The 26,859-nt window shown below is 34.5% G+C and overlaps 1 protein-coding gene across 2 annotated transcripts in view; it reads left to right on the top strand.

Annotated features, from left to right (window-relative positions):
* LOC148939593 (uncharacterized) overlaps nucleotides 1–26,408 on the top strand; it is a 43,774-nt gene extending 17,366 nt beyond the window's left edge. The window contains exons 3-4 of one of the 2 annotated variants that reach the window (XR_016143539.1): nucleotides 22,067–22,262; nucleotides 26,150–26,408. Coding sequence is in view for 1 of the 2 variants with exons in the window: in XM_089106999.1 (XP_088963125.1) it covers nucleotides 21,991–22,262; nucleotides 26,150–26,237 (360 nt within the window). In the remaining variant the exon portion in view is untranslated. Of the gene's footprint in view, nucleotides 1–21,709; nucleotides 22,263–26,149 lie in introns of those variants that run through there. The other variant, XM_089106999.1, reaches the window with a different exon arrangement.
* Nucleotides 26,409–26,859: the final 451 nt, after the last annotated feature.

Below are 26,859 nucleotides of genomic sequence, written 5' to 3'. Positions count from 1 at the left end.
GACCGTCCAAGAGAAATAAAAAAAACTAATTTCGCGGCTCATCTACCAAGAATAATTTGAAAAATAATGAAAGAAAGTACTTGCAAAAATGCGTTTCGTGCTACTGGGCTCTTCCGATTTGTTGCAGATAATATTAATTTTATAAAATGCGTTGAAAGGGATTCCTCTGTTTCTCCAGAAAATCAAAATTCATCCTCGACTTCACCCCCCCTTAATTTTGACCCCAGATCATATTCCTGTCCCATCAACTTCCAGATCGATATCTGTCCCAATCACCTTCCTCGGGGTCATTTTTAAGTAATGTTGAACCCCTCGAATCATCTACTCCCATACCGACTACATCCAAAGCATCCTTTTCACCTCCCATACCTTCTCCAGCAACACACAGTCATCTTCCAGTAGAAAATTCTCCTTCATTGATGAAAAATAGTTTTTCAACTTATGTTGCTGATCATATTGACCCCGATGACCTCAATGAGTTTATGTGACAGAGGAATTCTATAGGGTGGGAGGGGGATAGAGAGCATACGCTATATTTTTATATGTGACGAGATGCATATAATTCTCTTCAAAACACCAGTTCTATGGTCACTGCTTTACCAAACTTTGAACCCAACACCTCAGAGAATGACGGCAGTCATGCAGTATGTGTGCCAGCTGAAATAAGCACAGCAAGGAGGGAAGTAACTTCTATTCCGAGGACCCTGGTGCTGCCACATTGTAGCTCTGCAGCTATGCCCAGCTCCCCTTCTCTTTCTGTCACTGGTTCAATGAAAAAGTTTTTATCAGGTATAAGTGTAGAGACCAGTGACAATGGAAGGCTTTCCCGGAAAGAAGTTGTCCACTGACTCCTGTTTAATGCAATCTCCTTGTATGAGGTGGTTGCAAGAACACCATGAAAAAAACAAGCGGGAAAAGGCTAACGGTGAAGATGACTAGTGGCTATGCATTTATTGTAAAGAAATATGTGATCAAGGTACAAAGTGCAGTTTTTGGGTATCATGCAGCAATGTTGAATATGATAAACATATGCATTATTCTTGCATACCCAAGACGCTTTCCGATAAATATCAAAAGCCATTTCTTAAATTTGTAAGGACATCAGATACAGATTTTTACTGTGCCCCTTGTTTCACTATTCATAATCCTCCAAATTCAATCCACATCCCAACCGATTGCTAAAACTTTATTCTTCCCTTATTTTTTTTTTTTTTATTCCTCCATATTTTTGTATTTTAAGATCACTGTTTATTGGATTTGTCTGGTGGTTTTCTTTTTCTCTCTTTTTTATACTGAATATTGCACACTATAAGACCCAGGGGAAAGGGGGGACCTTTCCCTGTGCCTTTTTGATGTTTTTCACTCTTTTTAAAAATAAAATTGTCCATTTGGTCAGTTATTACCAGCCTTGTCACATTGTCCTAGCATGGAGTTGTTTAATTTAATTTTAAAGGACTTTTTGCCCAAGTTTTTTTTATCTAAAAAAGAAAAAAAAGACTGGTATTAAAGTTTTCTTTGCTGGTTTTGCCTATGAGACACCTTATTTTGGCTGCAATCTCACAGCTTCCTGCGCCCCATTGTTTTTTTTTTTGTTTTTTTTTTATATATTTAGCAGAGTATTTACATGTGACGATTAATACAACATTTTTAAAATATATTTGATTAAAAACTTGGGCAAAGAAAGAATCTGGACATTTCCCAACAATTCTTAGATCGATTGTAAATTTATTTTCTTCTTTTCAGTATAATTTTCCGTTTTATTTTCGTCATGAATTTTTCCATTTTCCTATCAGGAAACTTTGAATTTATTTTTACACAAATAGATTTACAATTTACATCAGCTTACCAGGATTAGTTGTTGTTTAATCCCTTTTCTTGCAGCACCCACTGCAACATGTATGTGTATTTGGATTATATGTAATTCTTTTTATTACAAATGGTTTATTTTTATATGTGATCCCGAGATTTAAGTTCACAAATTACTCCCAGACAATTCAATCATTGCTGAAAATCTCCCAGGAAATGTTTTTGTGAACGATTCCGTCTGAAAAATTAAACATGTATGTGTATTTTGATTAAATGTAAATTTGTTTTATTATAAATAGTTTATTTTTATGTATGATCATGTTTATAATGAGCTTTGACTGCGTAAAGATTATTTTTATATATGATTATTTTCATTTCTTGACTATATTTTTGTATCGTATTTAAAAATATATATTCTAAATATTTTATGGTTAATGTATTCTCCAAGAGCTTTGTTGTGTATAGTGGTTTTCATAGATTACGGGCTTAGACTAAGCTTAGTCCCTCATATAGATGTTTTATCTTGGGTGAAGAAATTGAACCTCTAACCAAAACTATGTTTAGTATTTACACAGCATACAATAGAAAACTGTCTATACGTAAAGCGAAGCTAGTACTAAGCCAATGCTAAGTTAGGATTAGCCTCACATATCACAGATAAATTAGGCTAATCCTAGTTACAGATATTAGATATCGATGTCGATATATTGGACCAAATATCGATATCGAAACCTAAATATCAAACAGTTCGTAGTAACAAATTGTAATAGCTGCAATCAAGTTCCAAGGCAACCTACAATAACTGCAATATAAATTATCACATATTTTAGGGGGGTTACCCCCTCCTCATTACCTTGCTCTTGACGCTAACATACTTCAGAACTTACAAAATATACTTCTTATTCGAATTGAATGACTGGAGTTTCAGGAGCTGTTCTTGAGGAATTGAGACAAAAAGCTTAACTTTAGCACAAAGAGCAAAGTATTGAGAATGAATCAACCCCACTCATATACAGAATAATTTCTGTCCGTTTTAAGTTTTTATTTTGCACTTTACTTTCAGCTGAAAAGAAAACTTGTTTTGTTTATTTTTTACTAATTTAATATCGTTTTTCAATTGATGACGGGAAATCCAGCTCCCCTCCATAAAAAATTTCCCTCACTCACAAAAAAATTTCTAAGATTCAAGTTCCGAAATTCCTCCCAGACAATTCCATCATTGCTGAAAACCTCCCAGGAAATATTTTTGTGGACGATTCAATCTGAAAAATTCCTGATAATCCCTCCACCCCCCCCCCAGTGGAAAGTTACTCCGGTAGAAAAATTCCCCTAAGGAGAATTTATCCAGAGGAAAATTGCCCCCCCCCCCGTGGAAAAAGCATCAAGACAATTCTAACCCTATTGGAAACTTTCCCTGGAACAATTGCACAAATTAAATTTAATTGGCAAAGTTGGCACTCGTCGGTTATATAATATACACTCGATAATTTCGATCGCGAATGTCGCAAACATGAGACAAGAAACTGGTGAAGCAACTTCTTTATGCCAGACAATTTGTTTTGGCTTGGTTGGAAAATAAATTGTAGCTATATTTTATTTAAGTATTTATTTGGTATTTTGGGTAGGTATTTAACATATGATATGCGACCCCCCCCCCTCTGCAAATATATAGCCCAAATCTGTTTCTAAATTATTATATTTTCATCGATTATTTTTATTTCCTTAGTATCGCCAAACTTCACTTCTCGGGTATGTATTATATGACCGACAAGTACCGCAAAGACAAATAAAAAGAATTTTGTACAGGGATTCTGGCAAATTCCCCCAGCCTAACATTTCGTGTAGAAAACACGGGTTTAATTTGCTATGCGGCAGCGCGGGAGGCAACTTTTACTAGTGTTTGGCGATATTAGATATCGATGTCAATATATTGGACCAAATACCGATATCGAAACATAAATATCAAACAGTTTGTGGTAACAAACTGTAAGTAAGGAGCGACCCGGATCATTAGTAACCAAAACTCTAAAAAACCAAATTTTGATACCAATAGATATTTCAAAAGGATGGGCTTTTTAGGCTGATTTCAAGTAGGCTATATAAGTTTCCCTAAGTTTAATGTTACCCATCAAAGGTTTCAAGCCTGAGAAAATCTTCGTTATTTTCGAAAAAAGGAGAAAATAGCCCCTAAAAGTCAAGTGATCTCAATGAAAATCACACAATCAGATTCAGCGTATCAGAGAACCCTACTGTATAGGTTTCAAGCTCCCATCTGTGAAAATGTGGAATTTTGTATTTTTTGCCAGAAGAAAGATCAAGGATGCGTGTTTATTTGTTGTTGTTTTTTTTTTTCTACTTTCCAGGGGTGATCGTATCAACCCAGCGGTCCTAGAATATCGTGAGAGGGCTCATTGAACGGAAATTAAAAGTTCTTGTGCCCTTTATAAGTGACCAAAAAAATTGGAGGGCAACTACTAGGCCCCCTCCCCCAACCCTTTTTAGCAAAATCGTCGAAATTCTACACTGGGGGAATTTGCCAGAATTCTTATACAAAATTCTTTTTATGTCTTGCTTTCTCTTTTCCGTCTCAATTTTACACGCGGAGTGGTTAAGAGTAATTGTCCAAGGTAAATTTCCACCGGGATTGAATTGCATAGAGGATAGTTGCAAGGGGGGGGGGGGGGTTCTCCGTGGAGGTAGGGTCAGGTTTCCTGGCATTATTTAAAAAAACGATCAGAAAATAAATTAAAAACAAACAGAAATAATTATGTATATAAAGGGGGCTGCCCCCTCCTCGGCGCATCGCTCTTTACGCTAAAGTATTAATTTTGTCCCAATTATTTAATAATGACTCCTGAAACACAAGGGCCGTTTAATTAGAACAATAAGACGTTTTTTTTTAAAGTACTAAAAAACTCCCACGCTTCTTTTTCCCAAGCTCAACTGATCAAAATTTTGAGATAGCCATTTTCATCAGCATAGGTGAAAGGTTAAATAATCATGCCCCTGGGGATGACGCGAGCCTGCAAGTCCCTAGGGAAAGTGTTGTAAGTTTTGAAAATTTTCCTGTGGTTACATATAGTATTTATTATTGGAAAGTAGACATTTTTTGGGGAGGATGATTTTTCTGTAAGGAAAATTTTCTGCAGGGGGGGGGTGTTTCCAACAGGATAATTTACCCTTGGGATGGAAGTTTACAGGGAAGTTAACTTTCAAAGGGAAACTATATTTGGGGGAATTTACCGGAATTCTTATACGAAATTTATTTTATTTTACCTACTTTCTTCTGCCAATTCAACATTTGAAGATATTCCGGGGAAATAGCCAAGGTAAATTTTTCAAAGGAGTAGAAGTTGTAGGATGGTAGATAAGTGATTAATCATCATTAATTACGATTAATTTACGCTAATCTTTAAATACGATTAATTGCATGCCTAAACCTCTAAAGCCCTTGTACATTCCTTGTCTAGAACGTAATTAATGATGATTAATCACCGAAAAACCGTCACTAAGGCCCGCCTCTTAATATCATTAATTAGAATCACTCGACGTGGAATACACCCTTGCTGAAATCGTGTCCCGAAATCAGCTACGTGTGCCTAGCCCTTAAGTGCTAAGATTTCACTTTTAAGCGTTCTTTGTCAAAAGATGTAGGATCTGAGCACATAGATGAGCAAAAGAACGGCCCTACAGTTACAGAACAGATAGACAATTCTAATTTGTCTTTAGGGCGGTCTCACCCAGCTACCCGCTCAGGGGGTGGACACAGAAACCACCTTCTTGGTTCATCCGATTGGGAGCAATTTGTCATAAATTTGAATTGTGGTCTCTGCTTTGACAAGCTATTGAAAAGGAAAAATTATATTTAATATTTGTGATTTATAGAACCATTATATATATATATATATATATATATATATATATATATATATATATATATATATATATATATATATACAACAAAAACTACGAAAAAGAGTTTTTTTAAAGAAAAGTAAAGGCCATATTAAACTTAAGATCAGTAGAAATAGAAGCCTACAATAATTCAAACTCAAAACGACCAGAAATTATTAAAGAATAAAAAAGAAAGAGAATAATTGATATGGCTGTAACACTGCACATAAATTTATATAAATGTATATATAGTGGGCTGTAGTAATCCAAAAGGTAAATATAACATTGGTTTAAGAATGGAAAGAAAGACAAAGAATGAATTTACAACGATAATCAAGTTAAATTTTTTATTCTTAAAGGTGTTTATTCTTTAAAGTTCAGGAAAGGTCTGCCCATTTCATACGAAAACATTGATTGAAAACGAAACTAGCTCTTATCTCGGCTCTCCCCCAAAACAGGTAATTAGCCTTTTTCAAGTCACATAGGAACTACAATCTGAGAAAATAAATATCACGACGTGAAAAAAAGTAAACCATCCAGTGGCGGATCCAGAGGGGGGAGGGGGCACCCCCCCCCATAACGTAGTCCAAACTAGTTTAATTTACCTAATTAACGCAAGTTTGCATTAATTAATCTTGCTCCTAACTTAAGTTTATCGGATCAACCTAATTTGCCTAATCCCCTAAAAAATCCTGGATCCGCCACTGAAACCCTCACATCTATTCCACCAGTTATTAGAAGAAAAAACATTCCTTATTTTCACAAATTTCATCAAACCCCCCCCCCCCGCCCGCCCCTTTTTGAGAAATCCTACATAGGCCAATCAGTTAAGTCCACTGTATATAAATAATAGATTGTCATAATTTGTATATAAATTAAGTCATACCTGTGAGATGAGACAGTTGCAAACCACTTGGCTGGCTCACCAAGTTTTTTTCTGCTTTCGCAATTACAAATAATACAATCTCGAACCATTTCTCATTGATTGACGTATACACACTAACCCGCTAATGCATGAAGAAGTGAGAGGAGCTTTTTGTTCGCACCGAGAATGAAGAGCCAGAAATCATCTGCGGTAAACTTGCTGCTAATTATATATACAGTGATTGGTATGTACAATTCCTCTTTGGTAACAAGATGTTAGGGTTTTAGTTTTACATAATTTTGCTCAACCGAATACTGCTCTTTTACCCTAGTTTGGTTCACATTTTGACAATTCGTTCCCTTATAATGGTCTCATATAGCCCCAATCCATAGAATAAAAAGTGGTAAAAGTCTAGTTTAACTACTTTTTGCTATCTTAGAAAGGGGTTAGGTTAGGAAAATGGAACTTTCAGGGATTGGTCTACAGACTAAAGTATGTCACAGGAAGGTATTTTGAAGCACTTACCTCTCCTTCTTTTCCCTCTAGAGGATACAGACCGTTGATGACCTTTAAAAATGTTGGTGTTATAGAAGTAAAACCTTGCAGAATAGATTTTTTGCTTAAATAAAGTACAAGAAAACTGTTCTCAGCTTCATAACTTTGCTCAGTCCAAATTTATGAGCTCTCAGATCTGCAAATACATTTCTCTAAATTTGGAGAAAAAAAAAGTTGATATGGTTTAAATTTCTACTCAAATAAAGGAAATGAACTTTCAGAACTAAAACCAGAGAAAAAGAAACTGATAACCGAAAATTAAGGTAAAATGTTGTTTTGTAAAAATTTCGATAGGTAGACCTTTCAAGTAGAAAAACTTTTAAGACTTAGAAATCAGAAGAGGGTTAATGTGAGGAGGCATTGTCATACTATAATTATGAGGAGCAGGGTTGTTACTAGCTAAAATATTTACCAACTAGCTGGTCATTTTTACCAACTATTTCTTATCAATAATTTGCAAAATGTTTGTTTTGAATACAATATGTAAAACCACTGCACAACTTGGTAAAACTGCCTGTAAGATAGCAGATAGTCAGCTAAGAAAATGGCTAGAAGAATTGGGGAAATTAATAGAGGAACAGGGAGGGTTTAGGAAAGAAGAGGGTACAATCGAGCAGGTTTTTATTTTGAATAGTATAGTTAGAAAAGGAATTCTGAAAAGAGGGGGTGGGATTTATGTAGCATTCCTGGATGTAAGAGGGGGTTTTGATAATGTGATAAGAGCTATGCTAGTTAAACAACTTTTGGAGATGGAACTGCTTGTAAGTTTTGCTAGATTAATTGTAGGAATATATAGTTCAGTAGGCCTAGTTGTTAGAATACTAGGTAAGGTATTCATGATAATTCTGATGCAAATAGGTTTAAAACAGGGATGCCCACTGTCACCAATTTTGTAAGATATAGTTGATTCCTTCAAGGAATTAAATAAAAAAAACGAGTTTTTTAAACTGAAAGTAAGGAGCGACATTAAAACTTAAAACGAACAGAAATTATTCCGTGTATGAAAGGGGCTGCCCCCTCCTCAACGCCTCGCTCTTTACGCTATAGTTTTTTATTGTTTTAAAAAATAAAGTTGTGAGACAGAGTCAAACTTTAGCGTAAAGAGCGAGGCGTTGAGGAGGGGACAGCCCCTTTCATATACGGAATAATATCTGTTCGTTTTAATTTTTAATGTCGCTCTTTACTTTCATTTTAATAAACTTGTTTTTTCTATTTCAGTTCCGATCATTTTTTAAACAAAAAAAACTTAAGCGTAAAGAGCGAGGCGCTGGGGAGGGGAAAGCCCCTTTCATATACGGAATAATTTCTATTCATTTTAAGTTTTAATGTTGCTCATTACTTTCAGTTTAAAAAACTTGTTTTTTTATTTAATTTATGATCGTTTTTTAGTTAATGTAGCTTTTATTTTGGATCACAGTCAGTGAATAAGTAAACGAAATTCTAACAAGAATTTTACTTTTCTTTTGCTAAATGGATTTCTCTAAATTTGGTTCTGACGTAACTTACGAATTAACTTACGTAACGAACTTCTATATTCATATATTTTTAATACGTATATTAGGGGGTTCGCCCCCTAGTCAATACCTTGCTCTTTAAGCTAAAGTTTGAATTTTGTTCTAATTCTTTAAAAATGACCGCTTAATCAAAAAGGCCGTTTATTAGAATAAATAGCTCTTATGAAAGTACAAAAAAATCTTTGGCTTAAAGAGCGAGGTATTGACTAGGGGGTGAACCCAATCATATATCTAATATTTTCTGTTCGTTTAAAGTTTTGATGTTGCTGCTTAAAAACTTGTTTTTTTTTATATTTAATTTCTTATCTTTTTTTAAATAATGCTGCTATTTTTTTTAATAAATAAGTCCGACATCCCCTTCATAGCAATGTCCCTTCCCCCATGAAAACTTCCTTCATGGAAAGATCTTCCCACATAACCCACATACGCTGAATATGATGGTGTGATTTTCATCAAGGTTCTATAACTTTTAGGGGGTCTTTCCCCCTTTTTTCGAAAATCAGCCAAATTTTTTCAGGCGCTTAACTTTTGATGGGTAGGACTAAACTTGATGAAAGTTATATATTTGAAATCAGCATTCAAATCTAATTCTTTTGATGTATCTATTTGTATCAAAATACAGTTTTCTAGAGTTTCGGTTACCATTGAGCCGGGTCGCTCCTTAGGTCGTTACCACGAACTGTTTGATAATAGAGTTGTGAGAAAGTCAAACTTTAGTGTAAAGAGCGAGGCGTTAAGGAGGGGACAGCCCCTTTCATATAAGGAATAATTTCTATTCGTTTTAAGTTTTAACGTCGTTCCTTACTTTCAGTTAAAAAAACTTGTTTTTTTATTTAATTTTTGAACGTTTTTGAATAAATGCAGGTTTTGATCGTGGCTCGCCGTACATGAATAATTAAAACAAAATTTTCATATTAATTTAATTTTATTTGGTTAAATGGCTTTCTCGAAACTTGTTTAATTTTATTTACGAACGTTTTTATTAGTAATAAATATACTTAACTTACGTAACGAACTTCTATATTCATATATTTTTATTACGTATATTAGGGGGCTCGTCCCCTAGTCAATACCTTGCTCTTTAAGCTAAAGTTCGAATTTTGTTCCAATTCTTTAAAAATGACTGCTTAATCAAAAAGGTCGTTAATTAGAATAAATAGCTCTTATTAAATTACTAAAAGATCTTTGGCTTAAATAGTGATTTATTGAATAGGGGGTGAACCCAATCATATATGTAATATCTTCTGTTCGTTTAAAGTTTTGAAGTGGCTGCTGATGCAGCTGAAAAGCTTGTTGTTTTATATTTAGTTTCTGATATTTTTTTAAATAATGCTGGGAAGTCCGGTGTCCCCTTCATAACAATTTCCCTTCCCCCATGAAAACTTCCTTCATGGAAAGATCCTCCCACATAACCCCCGACCAACCCCGTCCCCCCCCACTGCCAGAAAATATCTCCCCTGAAAACGTCTGTATACTTCCCAATAACTAATACTACATGTTAACATTGGGTAAAGTTCATAACTTTCAGCCCTCCCCCCGGGAACTTCGGGGTATTAAGTCATCCTAAAAGACATACTTATAATATTTTCGAACATGCTGAAGAAAATGGCTATCTCAAAATTTTGATCAGGTGACTTTGGGAAAAAATGAGCGTGGGAGGGGCCTAGTTGCCCTCCATTTTTTTGGTAACTTAAAAAGGGCACTAGAACTTTTAATTTCCATTCCAATGAGCCCTCCCACGATATTCTAGGACCACTGGGTCGATACGATCACCCCCGGGGAAAAGAAAAAAAACCAAATAAACACGCACCTGTGATCTTTCTTCTGGCAAAAAATGCAAAATTCCACATTTTCGTAGATAAGACCTTGAAACCTCTACAGTAGGGTTCTCTGATACGCTGAATGTGATGGTTTGATTTTCATTAAGGTTCTATCAAACAGTTCGTGGCAACGAACTGTAAGTAAGGAGCGACCCTGCTCAATGGTAACCGAAACTATAGAAAACGGGTTTTTGATACCAATAGATACATCAAAAGAATCAGATTTCAATGCTGATTTCAAATATATAATTTTCATCAAGTTTAGTGCTAGCCATCGAAAGTTACTCGCCTGAGAAAATTTGGCTGATTTTCAAAAAAAGGGGGAAAGACCCCCTAAAAGTTATAGAACCTTAATGAAAATCACACCATCATATTCAGCGTATTAGAGAACCCTACTGTAGAGGTTTCAAGCTCCTATCTACAAAAATGTGTAATTTCGCATTTTTTCCCAGAAGAAAGATCACGGATGCGTGTTTATTTGTTTTTTTTTTCCAGGGGTGATAGTATCGACCAAGTGGTCCTAGAATATCGTGGGAGGGCTCATTGGAACGGAAATAAAAAGTTCTAGTGCCCTTTTTAAGTGACCAAAAAAAAATGGAGGGCAACTAGGGCCTAGTTGTCCCACGCTCATTTTTTTCCCAAAGTCACCTGATCAAAATTTTGAGATATCTATTTTGTTCAGCATGGTCGAAAATCTGATAACTATGTCTTTTAGGATGACTTAATCCCCCGAAGTCCCCGGGGGGAGGGCTAAAAGTTATGACTTTTACCCAATGTTAACATATAGTATTGGTTATTGGGAAGTATACAGAAGTTTTCAGGAGGGTTTTTTCTGGTAGTGGGGGGGGGGTGGGTGGGTCGGGGATTATGTTGGAGGATCTGTCCATGAAGGAAGTTTTCATAGGGGAAGGGAAATTGCCATGAAGGTGGCGCCGGACTTGCCAGCATTATTTATTGGTTATTGGGAAGTATACAGACATTTTCAGGAAGGATTTTTTTCCGGAGGGTGGGGCTGGAGGGGGGGGATACTCAGGAGAATCTTTCCATGGAGGATGTTTTTTTGGGATAAGGGACATTTTTATGAAGGGTGTGCCGGATTTCCAAGCATTATTTAAAAAAACGATCAGAAATTAAATTAAAAAAAACAAGTTTTTTTCAACTGAAAATAAGAAGCAACATTAGAACTTAAAACGAACAGAAATTATAACATATATGAGGGGGTTCTCCCCCAAGTTAATACCTCGCTCTTTACGCTACAGTTTTTTTTTAGTGCTTTCAAAAGAGCTGTCTATTCTAATTAAACGCCTTTGTCATTCAGGGGTTTGTGAATTAATTTTTTTTTTAACTTTTAACGTAAAGAGCGTGGTATTGACTAAGGGCAGAGCCCCCTCATATACGTAATAAAAAAAAACAATAAACAAGCTATATGGCTCAATAGTAATCGAAACTATATAATGCTGATTTATAATGCTGATTCTAAATATATAAATTTTATTAAGTTTAGTATTACTCATCAAAGGCTACGAGCCTGAGAAAATTTACCGGATTTTTTAAAGAGGGGGGAAACATCCCCTGCAAGTGAAAGAATTTTAATGAAAATCACACCGCAAAAATCTGCAACTTTGTATTTTTTGCCAGAGGAAAAATATACGAATATAGAAGTTAGTTACGTAAGTTAATTTGTAAATTACGTCATAACCAAATTTAGAGACATCCATTTAGCAAAAGAAAAGTTAAATTTTTATGCAAATTTTTGTTTATTTATTCAATGACGATGAGCCAAAATCAAAGCTGCATTAAATAAAAAACGATCAGAAATTAAATAAGAAAAAACATGTTTTTTAAACTCAAAGTAAGGAGTGACATTAAAACTTAAAATGAACAGAAATTATTCTGTATATGAAAGGGGCTGTCCCTCCTCAACGCCTCGCTCTTTACGCTAAAGTTTGACTCTGTCTCACAACTTTATTTTTTAAAACAATAAAAACTTTAGTGTAAAGAGCGAGGCGTTGAGGAGGGGGTTGCTCCAACCATCTTTACTAATAATACTGCGAAGGTAAGTGAAGCTGTCCACCTGATCAATCTTTTCGTTGTCCAACGTCACTTTTTCATCTTCACTTATTCCTAGCCTTAGTGACTTAGTGTTCTTAACATTAATATTCAAACCTATTCTAGCACCCTGAACTCGCAAAACCTCTAAAAATTCATTCATTTTGCTCACGCTTTCATCTAGGATGCTTAAATCATCAGCATAATCTAATTCCAGAAAACTTTTTTCTCTCCATTCGATTCCATGTTCTCCCATTGCCTTTCCTGTGCTCCTTAGGACAAAAGTTCATCAAAATGATTTATATAAAGGAAGATAGAACACAACCCTGATTAATTCGTGATTTAATACAAAACCAGCTGCTAATCTCATTTCCTACCTTTGTCGCAGCAGTGTTATTCTCGTACATAGCACTAATCACTTTAATGTATTTGTCTGGTATACCATACAAGGATAAAACCTTTGCTAAAACTCTTCTATCAACAGAATTGAATGCTTGCTCATAATCTATAAAAAAGGATCAAAGGTGTTTGAAAAATCAGGCACTTCTCAATTATTAACCTAAGAGTGAAAATTTGGTCGACACATCCTCTACCTTTTCTAAAACCGCACTATTCTTCTCTTAAAACTTTGTCTACAGCATCTCTTAGTCTAAAAAGTATCATATTACTTAGTAATTTGCTACCTACAAAGACCAGACTAATCCGTCGATAATTATCGCACTCACTTTTATCACCTTTCTTATAAAGTGGCTTAATTAAGGTATTCCTAAAATCGTTAGGTACTTCTCCTTTTTCAAAAATCATATTCATAATCTTCAGTAGCTTATTTCTAACCTCAGAGCCACCATATTTAAGAAACTCGTTTACCATCCTATCAGCACCTGGAGCCTAATTATTTTTTAGTTCTTTTAGTACTGTCGCTAATTCCTCCTCACAAAACAAATCTTCCTTCACATCCAAGGTATCAATAACGGCACTCCTATATACCCTAGTATCTTGTATTGATCCTGCCAGTCTATGGTTTACTATAACATAATCAATAAGGTCTGATGTCTTACCATCACGTGAAAACCATGTTAACTTATAAGCCATTTTATGACCAAACACCATATTGGTTATAACTAGATTGTTATACCTACAAAATTGCAAAAGTCTGTATCCATTACTTTTTTCTTTTCCTATACCAAATTTACCTAGGCTAGGGTACCATCTATGCCTATTTTTACCAACCTGGGCGTTAAAACCTCCCAGTAAAAACATCATATTTCTACCTGGGACCCTGTCTCTTTGCTCCTGTAACTAAGTAAAATCCATCTGAGTCACTAGTATCTCCGTCAGTCTGTTCTACAAGGGCATATACTACTATAACTGATACTCTAAACTTTTTAGTCATAAAATGAGCAATTAGTATTCTATTATTAATACCTTCCCAGCCTAAACAAGACTTAGCAGCTTCCTTATTCAACGGTGATTTTATAGAGATTAAAAAAGAATTTACATATTTAGGGGTTAAGTTTTTTTGGAGTGGTAAGTATGCACAGGAGGTTAAGCATAGAGTACAAAAGGGAAATATGTGTATGAATTTAATTTCAAAAGTTAGGTTGGAAAGATTAGGGATTTAGCAATGCATAAATATTTATTTAGGACTAAACTCCTCCTGCTATTCATTACGGGTGTAGCTGTGGGGTTTCAGAGCAAGTTACGATTTGGAGAAAACCCATAGGAATTATTTAAAGAGAGTTCTTAGGGTCCATAAATCCACTCACAGTTTTGTACTAGAGGGGGATTTGGGACTAAGTAGGTTAAGAAAAGATAGGTTAATAAGAATGATGAAGTTTTGGATACAAATTTCTAGAAGTAAAAGTAGGCTAGTAAAAGAAGCATATGGAGGATAAGGTAGAGGTAGGGTGACTGCAGGAAATTAAGAAAATTTTAGATGAAGTATGATATTTGTATTTTTGGAGTAAAGGTAAGAGATCAAATTTGGATACAGTGGTTGATAAGGTTAAAGAAAGGTTACACAAGGAAGGAATACAGCAGTGGCAGGCTTGAAAGAAGGTCTTTGGATCTCTGAGTCTGTATAGTATGGTGAAAGATATGAGGGGGGGGGGCGAGAAGTTTATTTTGAGTTGAAAGGGGAAGAAATAAAATTGATTTCAAATTGAAGGGGAGGGTTGATTTATATTGGGGAAAGAGAGGGGAAATTTTGGGGTCATAGTGTTAACCAAGTCGCTTGTCCAATCTGGGGGGAAGTCGATGAGGATATTTTTCATTTTGGGGGGGAATCGTAAGGATTTGGTGGATCTGAGAAATGAGTGTTTTTTGTTAGTGTTGACAGATAGAAGGAGGGTGTAAGGGATTGTAGGATCACAAGTTAAAATGACATTAAGGAATCTGGCTAAGTATGTTGATGAAGGGCTGATACATTGTGAAAGATGTATCTCTTTATAAATAATTTTGTGAAGATTTGTATATAAGTATGTTTTTCATTTTAATTTATTTGTGTTTTTTTTCTGTTGGTTTTGTTATATTTATGTTCTCTTTTTTTCCCGATGACCTGATGCAGTGTTGCCAGATGTAGCATAATTGTGTCTTGAATCAGACAGTGATGAGGAAACACCTTGGATAGCTGAAAAGTGATTATTAATAATATAAACAGACTTAACTGATTAGCTATTCTAACCAACTTCCCATGAGACTTTCTTATAGCCAAAACATTACTGTAAGTGAAAATGACTCGTCTTGGAATTTGGAATTTGGACTTTTTATAACCATTATTTGTCTTAAGCCTGTGATTAATTCAGTGACCTTAACCTAATAGGCAAATAGTTTAAACACCTTGGATAGCAAAGCAGTGACTATTAATAACATAAACAGACTTAACTGAATAGCTAATTCCAATCAAATTCCCATGAGACTTTCTTATAACCAAAACATTACTGTAAGTGAAAATGACTCATCTTGGAATTTGGGCAAAAGGTAAACTTTTTTTTTTAATCCAGTGTTGGATTTCATACAGAAAAATCTTGAACAAGGGATTTCCCAAAATTCGATTAAAGACCATGCTTTGGATTTTTTTTTTTTTTTTTTTTTTTTTTTTTGCTACTGATGTGTTAGATGCAAGAAAGTTTTTCCTCCAGAAAGGTTTTCCAAGGGAAGTTCTGCCTAGGCGAGTTGGCAACAATGCCCAACAAAATATTATTGCAGCATTTTAAAGATGCAACTCTGAAGATATAGATGTACTGGATTTTGTGATAAGGAATGCAAGTGAAATGCCGATAATTCCTGCTTTGGCATATTCCATGCTTAGCATGGGCGCTCATAAGCTGAATTCCAGGGGGGCAAACCTGGTCTAATTGGCAATTTTAATGCTATATAATAGAAATCTCAGAACAAAATATTAAAATAAGGCAACATCATTCAGCCAGGGGGGCGGGCAGCCCCCCCCCCCTGCCCCCCTTATGGGTGCCTATGATGCTTAGTAGTAAGGTAAACGTCTGTTTTAATGAATTATGTATTTTGACAGAAAAGCTTCAAATCCAGCCACCTTTCTCCTCCATGCCCCTTCAGTTAAAGATAAACCTATGGATACAGTAATTGTGAAAAATGTTCCTACCAATTTAAGTGATCCTGGTTTGCAAAAAGATAAATTGGATACGATTGAAGGTCATGGAAGGGATTTTAAGTCTAAAACCTGACATTCAGAATAAAAAGTGGATTGTAGTTACTCAAGATAGGCAGTCAGCCATATTCCTTGCTGCCTCAGCCTTTAAGAGCCTACCTAATGTTCAAATCAAGGTCCTTGACAAAAAAACACTTGGTATTGTTTGGGGTATCCCTGAAAATGTATCAGAATCATCTCTAAAGGAAAGCATACTGGGATTAGTTCATGCTGTAAAAATAGGACATTTAAAATGTTTTTGTTTGGAATTTTTGAATCAGCTAGCACTGAAAAATGCAATTAACCATGGTCTCTGGCTTGGATATGAGCTTTTTTGTGTTGCAATCTATCAAGAATTACTGCGTTGTTGTTTCCAGTGCCAAGGGGTAGATCACCCTATTGCTAGATGCCCATGTTCTCCTGATTTACCAAAATGTTCCCACTGTACTGGGGCTCACAAAAACACCACAGAGAATCCTTGCTCAGCTGCTCCTAAGTGCGCCAATTGCAGCGGAAATCATGTTTCTTTTTGCTTGGTATTGAGAAATGCAGCTTGCCAAGACATTATGATGACTTCTCCTTCAGCCTTAAGTTTTGTTTCTCTGAACAGTCATGGTACTAAAGATAAGTATCTGCCAATTGACAAGCTGCTAAATTTTTATGTTGTATTCCTACAGGAGCATCTACTTTCCAAAGTTAATACCACAGTATATAAATTATAGGCAGTATGATTATTCCCTATCTCACCCATTATAAAAACCCGGACCGAGGTGCGAGTACTCCAGAGACCGTAGAAACATAAGCGACATTAGATCTTTTCACGGATAGACAAGTCAGATTTCTCTTGAACGCATAACTTGGCTTCAACGTTGGAACACTAAATTTTGAAGAAACTAATTTTAAATTAATTTATTCCAATAAATATATGAAAATGGGTAATTAGTAGTGCAATGTAATTATTAGATGTTTTTAGGAATTAAAAGTAGGTTTCAAAGTCTCAAGTTGGTTCAAAGGCATTTTGAGAAAGTTTCTGCCAAAATACTTGTTCCAGGGTAATTGGACCGCTGATGGCAGATCAAATGAGAGGAGTTGTTTGTACGCGCTAATGCAAGAATAAGTGGGAGGAGCTGTTTGTTCGCACCGAGAATGAAGAGCCAGAAATTATCTGCAGTAAACTTACTGCTATATTTTTATACTGTGGTTAATACAAACAGTTTAAGGCAGTCTGCTACACACAATATATTTATTCAAGAAGCAAGAAAGACCCATGGCTGCCCTTCCAGCAGCACTGCCATCTTCATTTGGTGGGGATATCAGCCTGTGCAAATTTATTCTGATGCTAATATTCTAGCAATCCACTGTAACAACATGGCTGTTGTAAATGCGTATCTCCCATGCAATCATTGAAATACTCAATCATTTACTGCTTTTGCTAAAGCTTGCCATAAACTGAAATCTCTTTTCATAAAATTTGCAGATAAAAATGTTGATTGGATCCTAGCCGACAGGGGCGTACCGAGGGGAGGGGCACGCAACCCCTCCAACGTTTTTGGCATTCGGTAAAATTTTCATCTAAGGCAGAAGTATTACCTGAAATTTTGCAAAATTGGCCGAAATATAGCGAAATTCTTGATTTCTGTAGAAAATTCGGCATAAATCATGTAGCGATTCGGTAAAATTTACGAAGATCGCCCCTCCAAGGAAATGAGTCTTGGGACGCCCTTGCTAGCCGGGGATATCAATACTGACTTATTGACCTCATCTGATTGCTCTGAACTCCTGCTAGATTCTCTGCCAAGTGTCGATCATTTTGCTGCTAAGAACCTGGCTTACATTCATAATCACGGCTCCATTAAATCCAACCTCAACTATATTGTTGTGTCTAAGTCCAGTTTTATTAAATCCAAGGTGTCTGTAGATGAATGTAAAATCAATGATGACTATCTCCCTATTTTGTGCCTAATTGAGCCTCCTGATGTTCAGGCCCACTTTAAGGGTCCCCATTCAAAATGCTATCAAAAGCCCAATTGGAATCGGATAAATGTTGAGATGTATATTACTACTTTATGCACTCTACTCTCAACTATTAAAGTCCTGTTTCACTTGCTCCAGACTTTGATTAATTGCCCTGATTCTGAGGAAGACCTAAATGCATATTATTACCAGATTGTGGAATGTCTAAAGTTGGCCACAAAAGCTGCAGTTCTGATTGAGCATGTGCGTTCTGGGCCTTGCAAGCCCCTGTCGAATATACATCCAGAAGTGAAAAAAGTTTTGGTTGCAACTGTGGAATGCTTGCAATCAGACCTCTTCTGGTGCTGTGTTTACAGTCAAGCAAAAAACAAAGAAAGAATACAAATCCTGTTTACATAATGCAAGGCTCAACGCATGGGACACTCCAAATAGTAAAATGACCTGGGAATAGAGTTATCAACAGCAGTAACTCCACTCCCCCAGCTCAGTTGAAATTAAACCTTATGAATTTTGTGCGCCATTATATTGACATATTTTCTGTATTTAACCAGTATGTTCAGAAAACTTTTTCTAATCTACTTAGTTGGGTTCTGCCAGTGTCTGTTTGTCAACATAGAGTTCTTGCGATAAGTATGAGTAATTTATATTAGGCGCTGAAGAAAGTAAAAAGATCAGATTCTCTTGATTGTGATGGCCTATGTTTTAGGAATTTTGCTGATAATTGCCCATTATTGCTGAAATGCCTGCAGTAATTATTTCAGCTTTGTTGCAGTTATTATTTCAGCTTTGCAGTTATTATTTCAGCTTTGTTGCAGTTATTATTTTAGCTTTGTTGCAGTTATTATTTCAGCTTTGTTGCAGTTATTATTTCAGCTTTGCAGTTATTATTTCAGCTTTGTTGCAGTTATTATCTGAGCTTTGCAGTTATTATTTCAGCTTTGCTCAATCTCTGGTTCTACGTAGTTTTCTTTCTGGTAGTGTCACACCTATACTTAAACAAGGTAAAGAAAACACTCGGAAGTCGACGAAAGCTCGGGCATCATTTCAAACCTTGTCAGAAGATTTTGCGAAAATGATGGATATTTTGCGTGAAACTCGCAACTCAGTTCATTCGATCGATTAGCTAATACACTAGAAAATAAAATACAAGCAATAGAATCGGAACAAGTGGCTTTACGATTCGAACTTTTGGGGTCGAGTTCACGTACGGCTGCTGTGGAAAATGAAGTTTGGATGCTGAAAACTCAAGTTCAAAGAAAAGAATTTGCATATGTCTGGTAGGCTTATGGCTACTGAACACCAGACGACGGAAAATAATGTGATTATATGGAACGCAGTTTACGAGGACGAAGCTTAGGCTAAATGTTTACTGAGATATGTACAGACGGCTTGGATTTACCAATGATACCACAGTTTTCGGTTATTACGATTATAAAATACAAGAAATATTTCAAGGTTAAAGTTAGCAACCATGAGAATAAAATCGAAATGCTCAAGAATGGAAAGAAGCTAAAGGGAAAAACGATGCAAAACCAGAAAAATATTTATGTGACCGATGATGCCCTGTTTTCAGTGAGAGAGGCGAGGAAACGAATGTATGAAAAGAAGTCGCGTCTCACTTCGATCGGTTTTACAGCAGTCAAAACAAAAATTCCAAATAAAAATTAATTATCCCGTCTCAAAATGTACATTATTTTTCAGCTTTTGTTCAGTGTCTCAGTTTATTGTTGTTTTTTTTTTAAGCTTCTCTCCTTCCCCTCTTTACACTTTATTTATCTCAATGCGTAAATACTGAGTCCTCTAAACCTCTTTTTAAGTTTTGAGGCTTGTTTTAGCATAAATACTTGGTTTAAAAATGTATAAAAAATTTTTTTTTTTTTTGGGGGAGATGGGGGTTCAAACCCCCTAATCCCCCTGGAAATGGTCTTGTAGTAAGTTTTTACCTCTAGATGGCATTAAAAAAAATGCTCTCAGGGTCATTTTTTGAATTATAAAATACCAAAATATAGGTATTTTTCGAAATCTAAGAGGGTAAATATCTAAGGAAATATTACCCCTGCCCTCTCAATTAATTCTCCTGGTGCCAAAAATGTTTTTAATATAAGGTAATGTAGCCTCCACGACAAAACTTAAAATAGTGGCATAAAAACTCATAACTTGTTTTTTTGTTCGAATTTGATATTGTTCGAATTCCATTTTTAGGAGATGGAGATTGATTATACAAACCAGGTGTTTGTGAGGGTTGAAGTTGGAAAAGGGAATGGGCCATGAGATAAACTTTTGAAGAAAAGAAGAATTTGATCTGGAATATTATAGCAGCTTAGATCAAACAATCGCCCACTTTTGTCTTGGTGAAAAACAAAATAAAAGTAACGTTTTTTTTTCTTACAAAAAAATTACTAACAGTTCTTTTCTATAGTAGATCCAAAGTATGAGAAAAATTTAATAAATGTCTGGAAAGGTAGGGTGAAAAAAACTCATTGAAACACTTAAAAGCCAATCATTTCTTAGATAGGATCTGTAACTCTCCTAATCCCGATTATCTTAGAACCTCAAATCTTATCTAATTATCTTATGGAATTATAAAAAATTATCCAAGAACCTTATCTAAAATCTCCTAATTGCCTAATCCCGAATATTTTTCCCCTTTTTGAACACTTTGCAAAATTTTGTACAATACACATAGTTACACTATTTCTCAATTTCTTATGTTAGAATTTTGCCCTAAAAGTGTTTCTTTCTTTGCTGATATATTTAATGATTACTAAGTTAACCTTGTGTAAATGTAAAAAAAAAACTGAAAGATGCGCAGATACGCCTTTTCCACTAACCATGGCAATGTAGTGTTCCGAGAATCTTTTCAGTACTGCATATTTTGCCATGATTTTCCATGCGTCTAGTATCTATTTTTGTATATAATTATATAATTTTTATGTATGTTATATTAATCTGTACTATATTTTCTATTCCTGTTGCACTCGTGTAAAAGCACCGAAGGGTCACCTCTATCCAGTTTTAAATTTTCTTTGATTTTATGAGGGGGGGGCTACTGAGAGGGAAGAGGGGTGAACAACGTCAAAACTAAGGGAAATGTACATAATTACACTATTTATTAAGTTTTTTTATGTTAGAATTTCGCTCTTAGAAGCGTTTTTTTTTTTTTTTTTTACGTACTTAATGATCATGGATTTAGTAATCCTGTGTAAATGCAAAAAAAAACTGAATGACACTCAGATATGCCTTTTGCACTAAGTTTTGCGACGTAGTGTTTCGGGACTATTTCCAATGCTCCATATTCTGCCATGATTTTCCATTTATCTTGTATTTATTTTCTATCTTCTTTATGTATAATTGTGAATATTTTTATTTATGTACATTTTTATCTGTAGCCTATTATGTTAATCTATACCATTTTTTATTCCTGTCCCATTCGCGTTAAAGCAACGAAGATTCACCACTCCGGTTTTATATTTTCTTTTATTTCGGTAGGCGACTCTTACCACGGAGACGGGGGGGGGGGTGAACAATGTCAAAACTAAGGGGATTCCTTTTCATTTTATACAAGGCTACTTATAATACCAGAAAAAAGGTGAAAAACTGAAATACTAAGATATAAAAATTTTTATTCAGTTTCTGATCTCAGTAAAAAAGAATCTAGTACTTCAACAAGGGAGCAATAGCAAATTAAAAACACATGCGCTAGTGATGTGCAGCGTTGCCCAGCATCGAAAATCAGTATGATAGTTTTCCTGAAAAATAAACACAGCAACACTTATTTTAATTCACGGAAAATTTGAAATTCAATAAAAGAATTACGTTTTCTTTCATTTCATTATACTTTATTTTAAAAGCATGCTCAAAGGGCTTAACTACATCCTCAAGTTTGTATTTCTATACGTTCTATCTGATGTCTCCTTGATTTTGACAGTTTCAGCTTGTTTCAACTTGATTCTACTTGCTTCAACTTGCTTCATCTTGCAACACAGATGGTTCTTACAAGTTCGGTTCCCCAAGAATGAAGGTGGTGGATGTTCGATAGTCATTCCTCGCCGTTCACAAGTAATATGCATAAGAACAGAAAATTCAACAAGCCAAATATTGAGGAATGCTAAGAGCATTTTGAGGTATGCTTTATAGAATATATAATATTCCGGTTCAAGACTGTACTTTGTGTATTGAAGAATTGTGTGAATCCCATTCGAAAGGTTTCTCGTGTTCCTATTGCCATTCTGATAAGTATGAGCAGTGGCAAAACATCAATCCTAGTTTTATGAAGAAAAATCAATTACCAGGTTTACAATCAATTACAAAGAATACAAGCTGATATGGGAAAAGGAATGCACCGCGTTCAAAATAGGGGAAAGGAATTTTCTACTTGTCTTAAGTGTATATTGCTGGTTTGTTTTGCGTACTTAGAAAAAATTAAGAATATTAATATAAGACTAATATTAAGAGCATTTGTTTTGATAACAAAACAAAAATTCATAAGAATAATTAAGCTAAAATAGGATTCTTAGATTTGGTCCAGGAAACATATGTTTTGAGTTTTCTTAGAATACCGAAGTTTCTGCATACCTTCATTTTAATCGAATCAGTATGGTGTTTAAAAATAAATTTTCATCTAAGAGGATGCCTAGGAAACGGACATGGTCATCCTTTGGACTACTAATAAAAGCCTTTGGATATATGAATTTCAGATAGTTGAGGACAAACCTTAGATAGCCTACGAGGAAGAAACAAAAACTAGATTTAGAAACATTTAAGGCAAGAGAGTTAGCATCAATGCCAATTAAAACTCTCTAACAGGTCCACTAACTTTGTACGAACCTCAAATATAGACTTTTACGCCAATACTTTAAATATTACAATTTTTGCCCCCAAAATATTACAATTTAAGCTTGTTTTGCCACCTGGGCGCTTGTCCTCTCTAGCCCCCCCCCCCTAGATCTGACCATGTTACTTAGCGTCCGTTATTGTTATGAATTATCCTCCTTGTTTCCCCAAATGTACGTTTTAATGTTTAAGCCCGCTCCCTGGATTAACGTTGTTATATACCCAATCCCTATAGACTTTTTTTTTTTTTTTTTTTTTTTTTTTTTTTTTTTTTTTTTTTTGCTAAACAATTTGACATTGCTTCAGAAACTGATACTAAATTGCTTTTAAGTAAATCTACAGTGAGACTTGAATCAATTTTCAAGTCTCAAATCAAGTTTCAACTTGATTTTACAGTTTAACTGTATCAACTAACTTAGAATTTCCAGGAATTCCTAACCCCCTCGGCACAGGTATTTTTTTTATATTATTTTTATATAAAATATTTTTTATATAAAAAATTATTTGGACAGTTTCAAGTCAGAAAACAATTCTTTCTAGGTATGGCCACTAAAAAATTACAGAAGAATAGCGAGATGTCTGGAAATTGTGTTAACTAAAAAAAAAAAAAAAAAAAAAAAAAAAAAAAAAAATCTCAGTATAAAGTAAATGTAATGTTTCATTTAAGTGTTTTTCCAAGTGTTAAGTGTTTTTGGGTGTTTTTTTGTAAACTTGAAGATATGATAAGAAGATATCGCAGATTGAAGATATCATGTGGTGGGTTGTAGCTTAAAATTTGAGTTGTAGAATTAGAATTGTAGTGTAGTTTGGTGATAGATTTCTCTGTTACACAGGTGCAAATACAGTCAGTAGATTTCCGATTCTCAAAATAGAGTATGCGTATTTTGTGCGTTTTCTTTTTCTTTTTTTACCTAGATCCTGAAGGTGATCCAGCATTTATAAGTATGAAGATAATATACTGTCAAAAAATGAAAATGAAAATTTTCATGAAAAATGAAAAAAATGCAGGTTTCAGTAGCAGTATCGAAGATATCATGAGGTGGGTTGTAGTTTCGAAGCCCTTCTTCTAAGCAGGGCTTCGAGGTACATTGTTTTTAAGAAGATTAAGCTACATTAAAATTCATTAATTCTAATAAATTAAATTCATAATTCTAAAGTAAAACATATTTTCATAATAATAATAACATAATTTCGAAATAATTTATAAATCATAATTAATAACATAAATTCTAAAGTAAAAATTCATTAATCTCTACTAAACTAAACTTCTAAGCTACACAAGGGAAAGCGTGTAATAGTGTAAAAACAAATTTATGTTTGAACTCGAAAAATAGATAAGGGTCGTAATAAAACCTTATAAAACATAGTGAATTTTACCTCTATTAAACTGTCAGTTCTACGATGCCTTATTTTCTCTCATTTCTACACTAACCAATAGATTTTGGAATCATTTTGACTTGTCGGCTGCAGTTTCCCCAGGGTTTTCAAGCCATTCTCTGTCCTATCCCAGACCGTGCCTGGAATTTTTGCCTAAGAATTTTTTTTTTGATAATCCAGGCAGCCGTTTCGTGCAACCAGTTACAGAAATATGTATAACAAGCTGAAATTGAGCATTATTTTAATTTGCATAATATTCAGTTTTATATTTTTATTATTCAGTTTCATATTATTCAGTATTATTTAGTTGCATAAATTCAGTTTTAGCTCGACGTCTAGGTTCTTGCGTCTTCAAGTTTTAGGAAATTAGACTATTTCCTTTTTTTCTCCTTTTTGATTATACAATAGTAGTGGCTGCTATGCTGCACATGGGCTAGTTTAAAAAAAAAATCTGTGTTCGATCCAGGAAAAAAATCGGTAAAACTGGTAAAATTGTTACAAAGTAACGTCTAGTAACTGCGATAAAGTCGAGGCAGTGCTACAAATATATCATTCCAGTTTAAAACAAATTAATGGAAGAAAGTGAATAGACACAAATTTTCGGCCCTTTAACATTAGTGGAGGCGGAATTTGAGACTACTAACTAGAAAAGGTGGAAACTTAGAACAGTAGTTTTTCTACCTGGGAGAGGGATCTGACAAAAGTAAAGACGACCTAGTATTAGTAGAGAACAGTTGGACACAAATTACTGCTGGTGCAAACTCTTTAAACTAATTTCTTGCAATTTTTATTTTTCGCTTTTTAAATACAAGTGTGACGCAAAAATCAAGAAAATTACTTTGTCATTCATGATATTTGGCTTTCTTTATCGGTAGATGTGAGTATGATGTGGCACGGGCATAATGTTGCCACAGCACTGCAGATTTTACCCTTTAAAATGGGTTGGTTGGTTATAAAAACTGTCATAACTTATATAACTGGTAATTTCAGTAAGTCCTAGCTAGTCACTAATTTTCAGGTATGAGAATATTGTGCGTGATTTTACAGAGGTACCTGAACCCTGAAGCCAAGTTAGTCTTTTTGTTATATGATCAGTTGGTTTCATTAAAATGGTGACGAATTTTATGTGTAGCTTTGATAAGGCTTAACAAAGAATGTGGGTGACTTCTGTGGCGCTTTGCAAAAAGAGCACAAGTCCACTTTTCTTAAATGAGTTAAGCACTTGGTTCGAAAGAGCTCAAAGAAACCTATTGATTTGTTTATTCAAAATGGGCTTATCTATAATTCTGATCGAGTTACAAACTTTTGCTTAGGTCCAAATCCGTGAAAAGGCTTTACGCCAAAAAGGCCTGTTTTCTTTCCAGATGATGGACCTAAGCCCTCCTGGCGAAATCTCAATATCTGTATTTTTGTTTCCTTTTGGCAAATATTCTATGGGTCCCTAAAACTAGGTGATTGTTAAACATTTCGGAATTTTGTTTTATATATATTCATATATATATATATATATATATATATATATATATATATATATATATATATATATATATATATATATATATATATATATATATATATATATATATATATATATATATATATATATATATATATATATATATATATATATATATATATATATATATATATATATATATATATATATATATATATATATCCTTTAGGACACTGTGTCACTTTTTTAGAACGCTTCTTAGAATTTATCTAGAATTTTTCGTCTAATATTATAGTCTAATATTTTTCGTCTAATATTATAGTCTAATGTATTGACATTTTACAGGTATTACAATGGGAGATGGTCAACCAATCTCAATGCCAGAGGAAACAAGACCTCTGAAGCAAACATTCGTTTATCGCCCTATATCTAATTCCTTTCATCTTAAGTGTTTATTTGTTACTTATAAGACCCTTCTTGCTGCATTTTGGTATTACTTTCTCCCCTTTACAATGGATTTCGGAAGGCTTAGTAACGGTGGTGATGCGTCTTGTGGTTACCAAAAAAATGGGTAAAAATTTAGAATTGTGGCCCCTGATAGAGACATGTTAAAAAAACAATTCTTACTTTAAAACATGTATAATGATCCTAGTTAATATATTATCCAATAGGAGAATCTTTATCATCAAGTCTTTTCTCTTGTTTCCTTCTTTTTCCAACTTAAAAGAAAAAAATTACAATATTTTCCACTCTGTGAACGTAATGCGTAAATCTTTTGAAATTGTTGCTATAAAAATTGTTTATTATAGATAGCGTTCGTTCTGGTCATTGTTAATTCCGTTTTTTTTAATGATAGATAAAGCAGTGGCGAAAATACAAAATTTTGCTATAAATATACATAACTAAAATTGCATTCTGAACCTAATGTCATAGCACGTGTTTACGGAGAAAGCAGTGGCATATTGAAATTATATAAATTGTGAATTGTGTTTGAAATCATGCCTTTAACGAAAAATTTATGTGTCTTGTGTGACAATAAAATTATGTCGTTTAGA

Source organism: Artemia sp. Qi Xiang Cuo, chromosome 21 (genome assembly GCF_049724085.1).
Source record: "Artemia sp. Qi Xiang Cuo chromosome 21, ASM4972408v1, whole genome shotgun sequence".
Taxonomy (NCBI): domain Eukaryota; kingdom Metazoa; phylum Arthropoda; class Branchiopoda; order Anostraca; family Artemiidae; genus Artemia; species Artemia sp. Qi Xiang Cuo.
The sequence above is the reverse complement of the archived record's forward strand: the minus strand, read 5'-3'. Positions and strand labels throughout refer to the sequence as shown.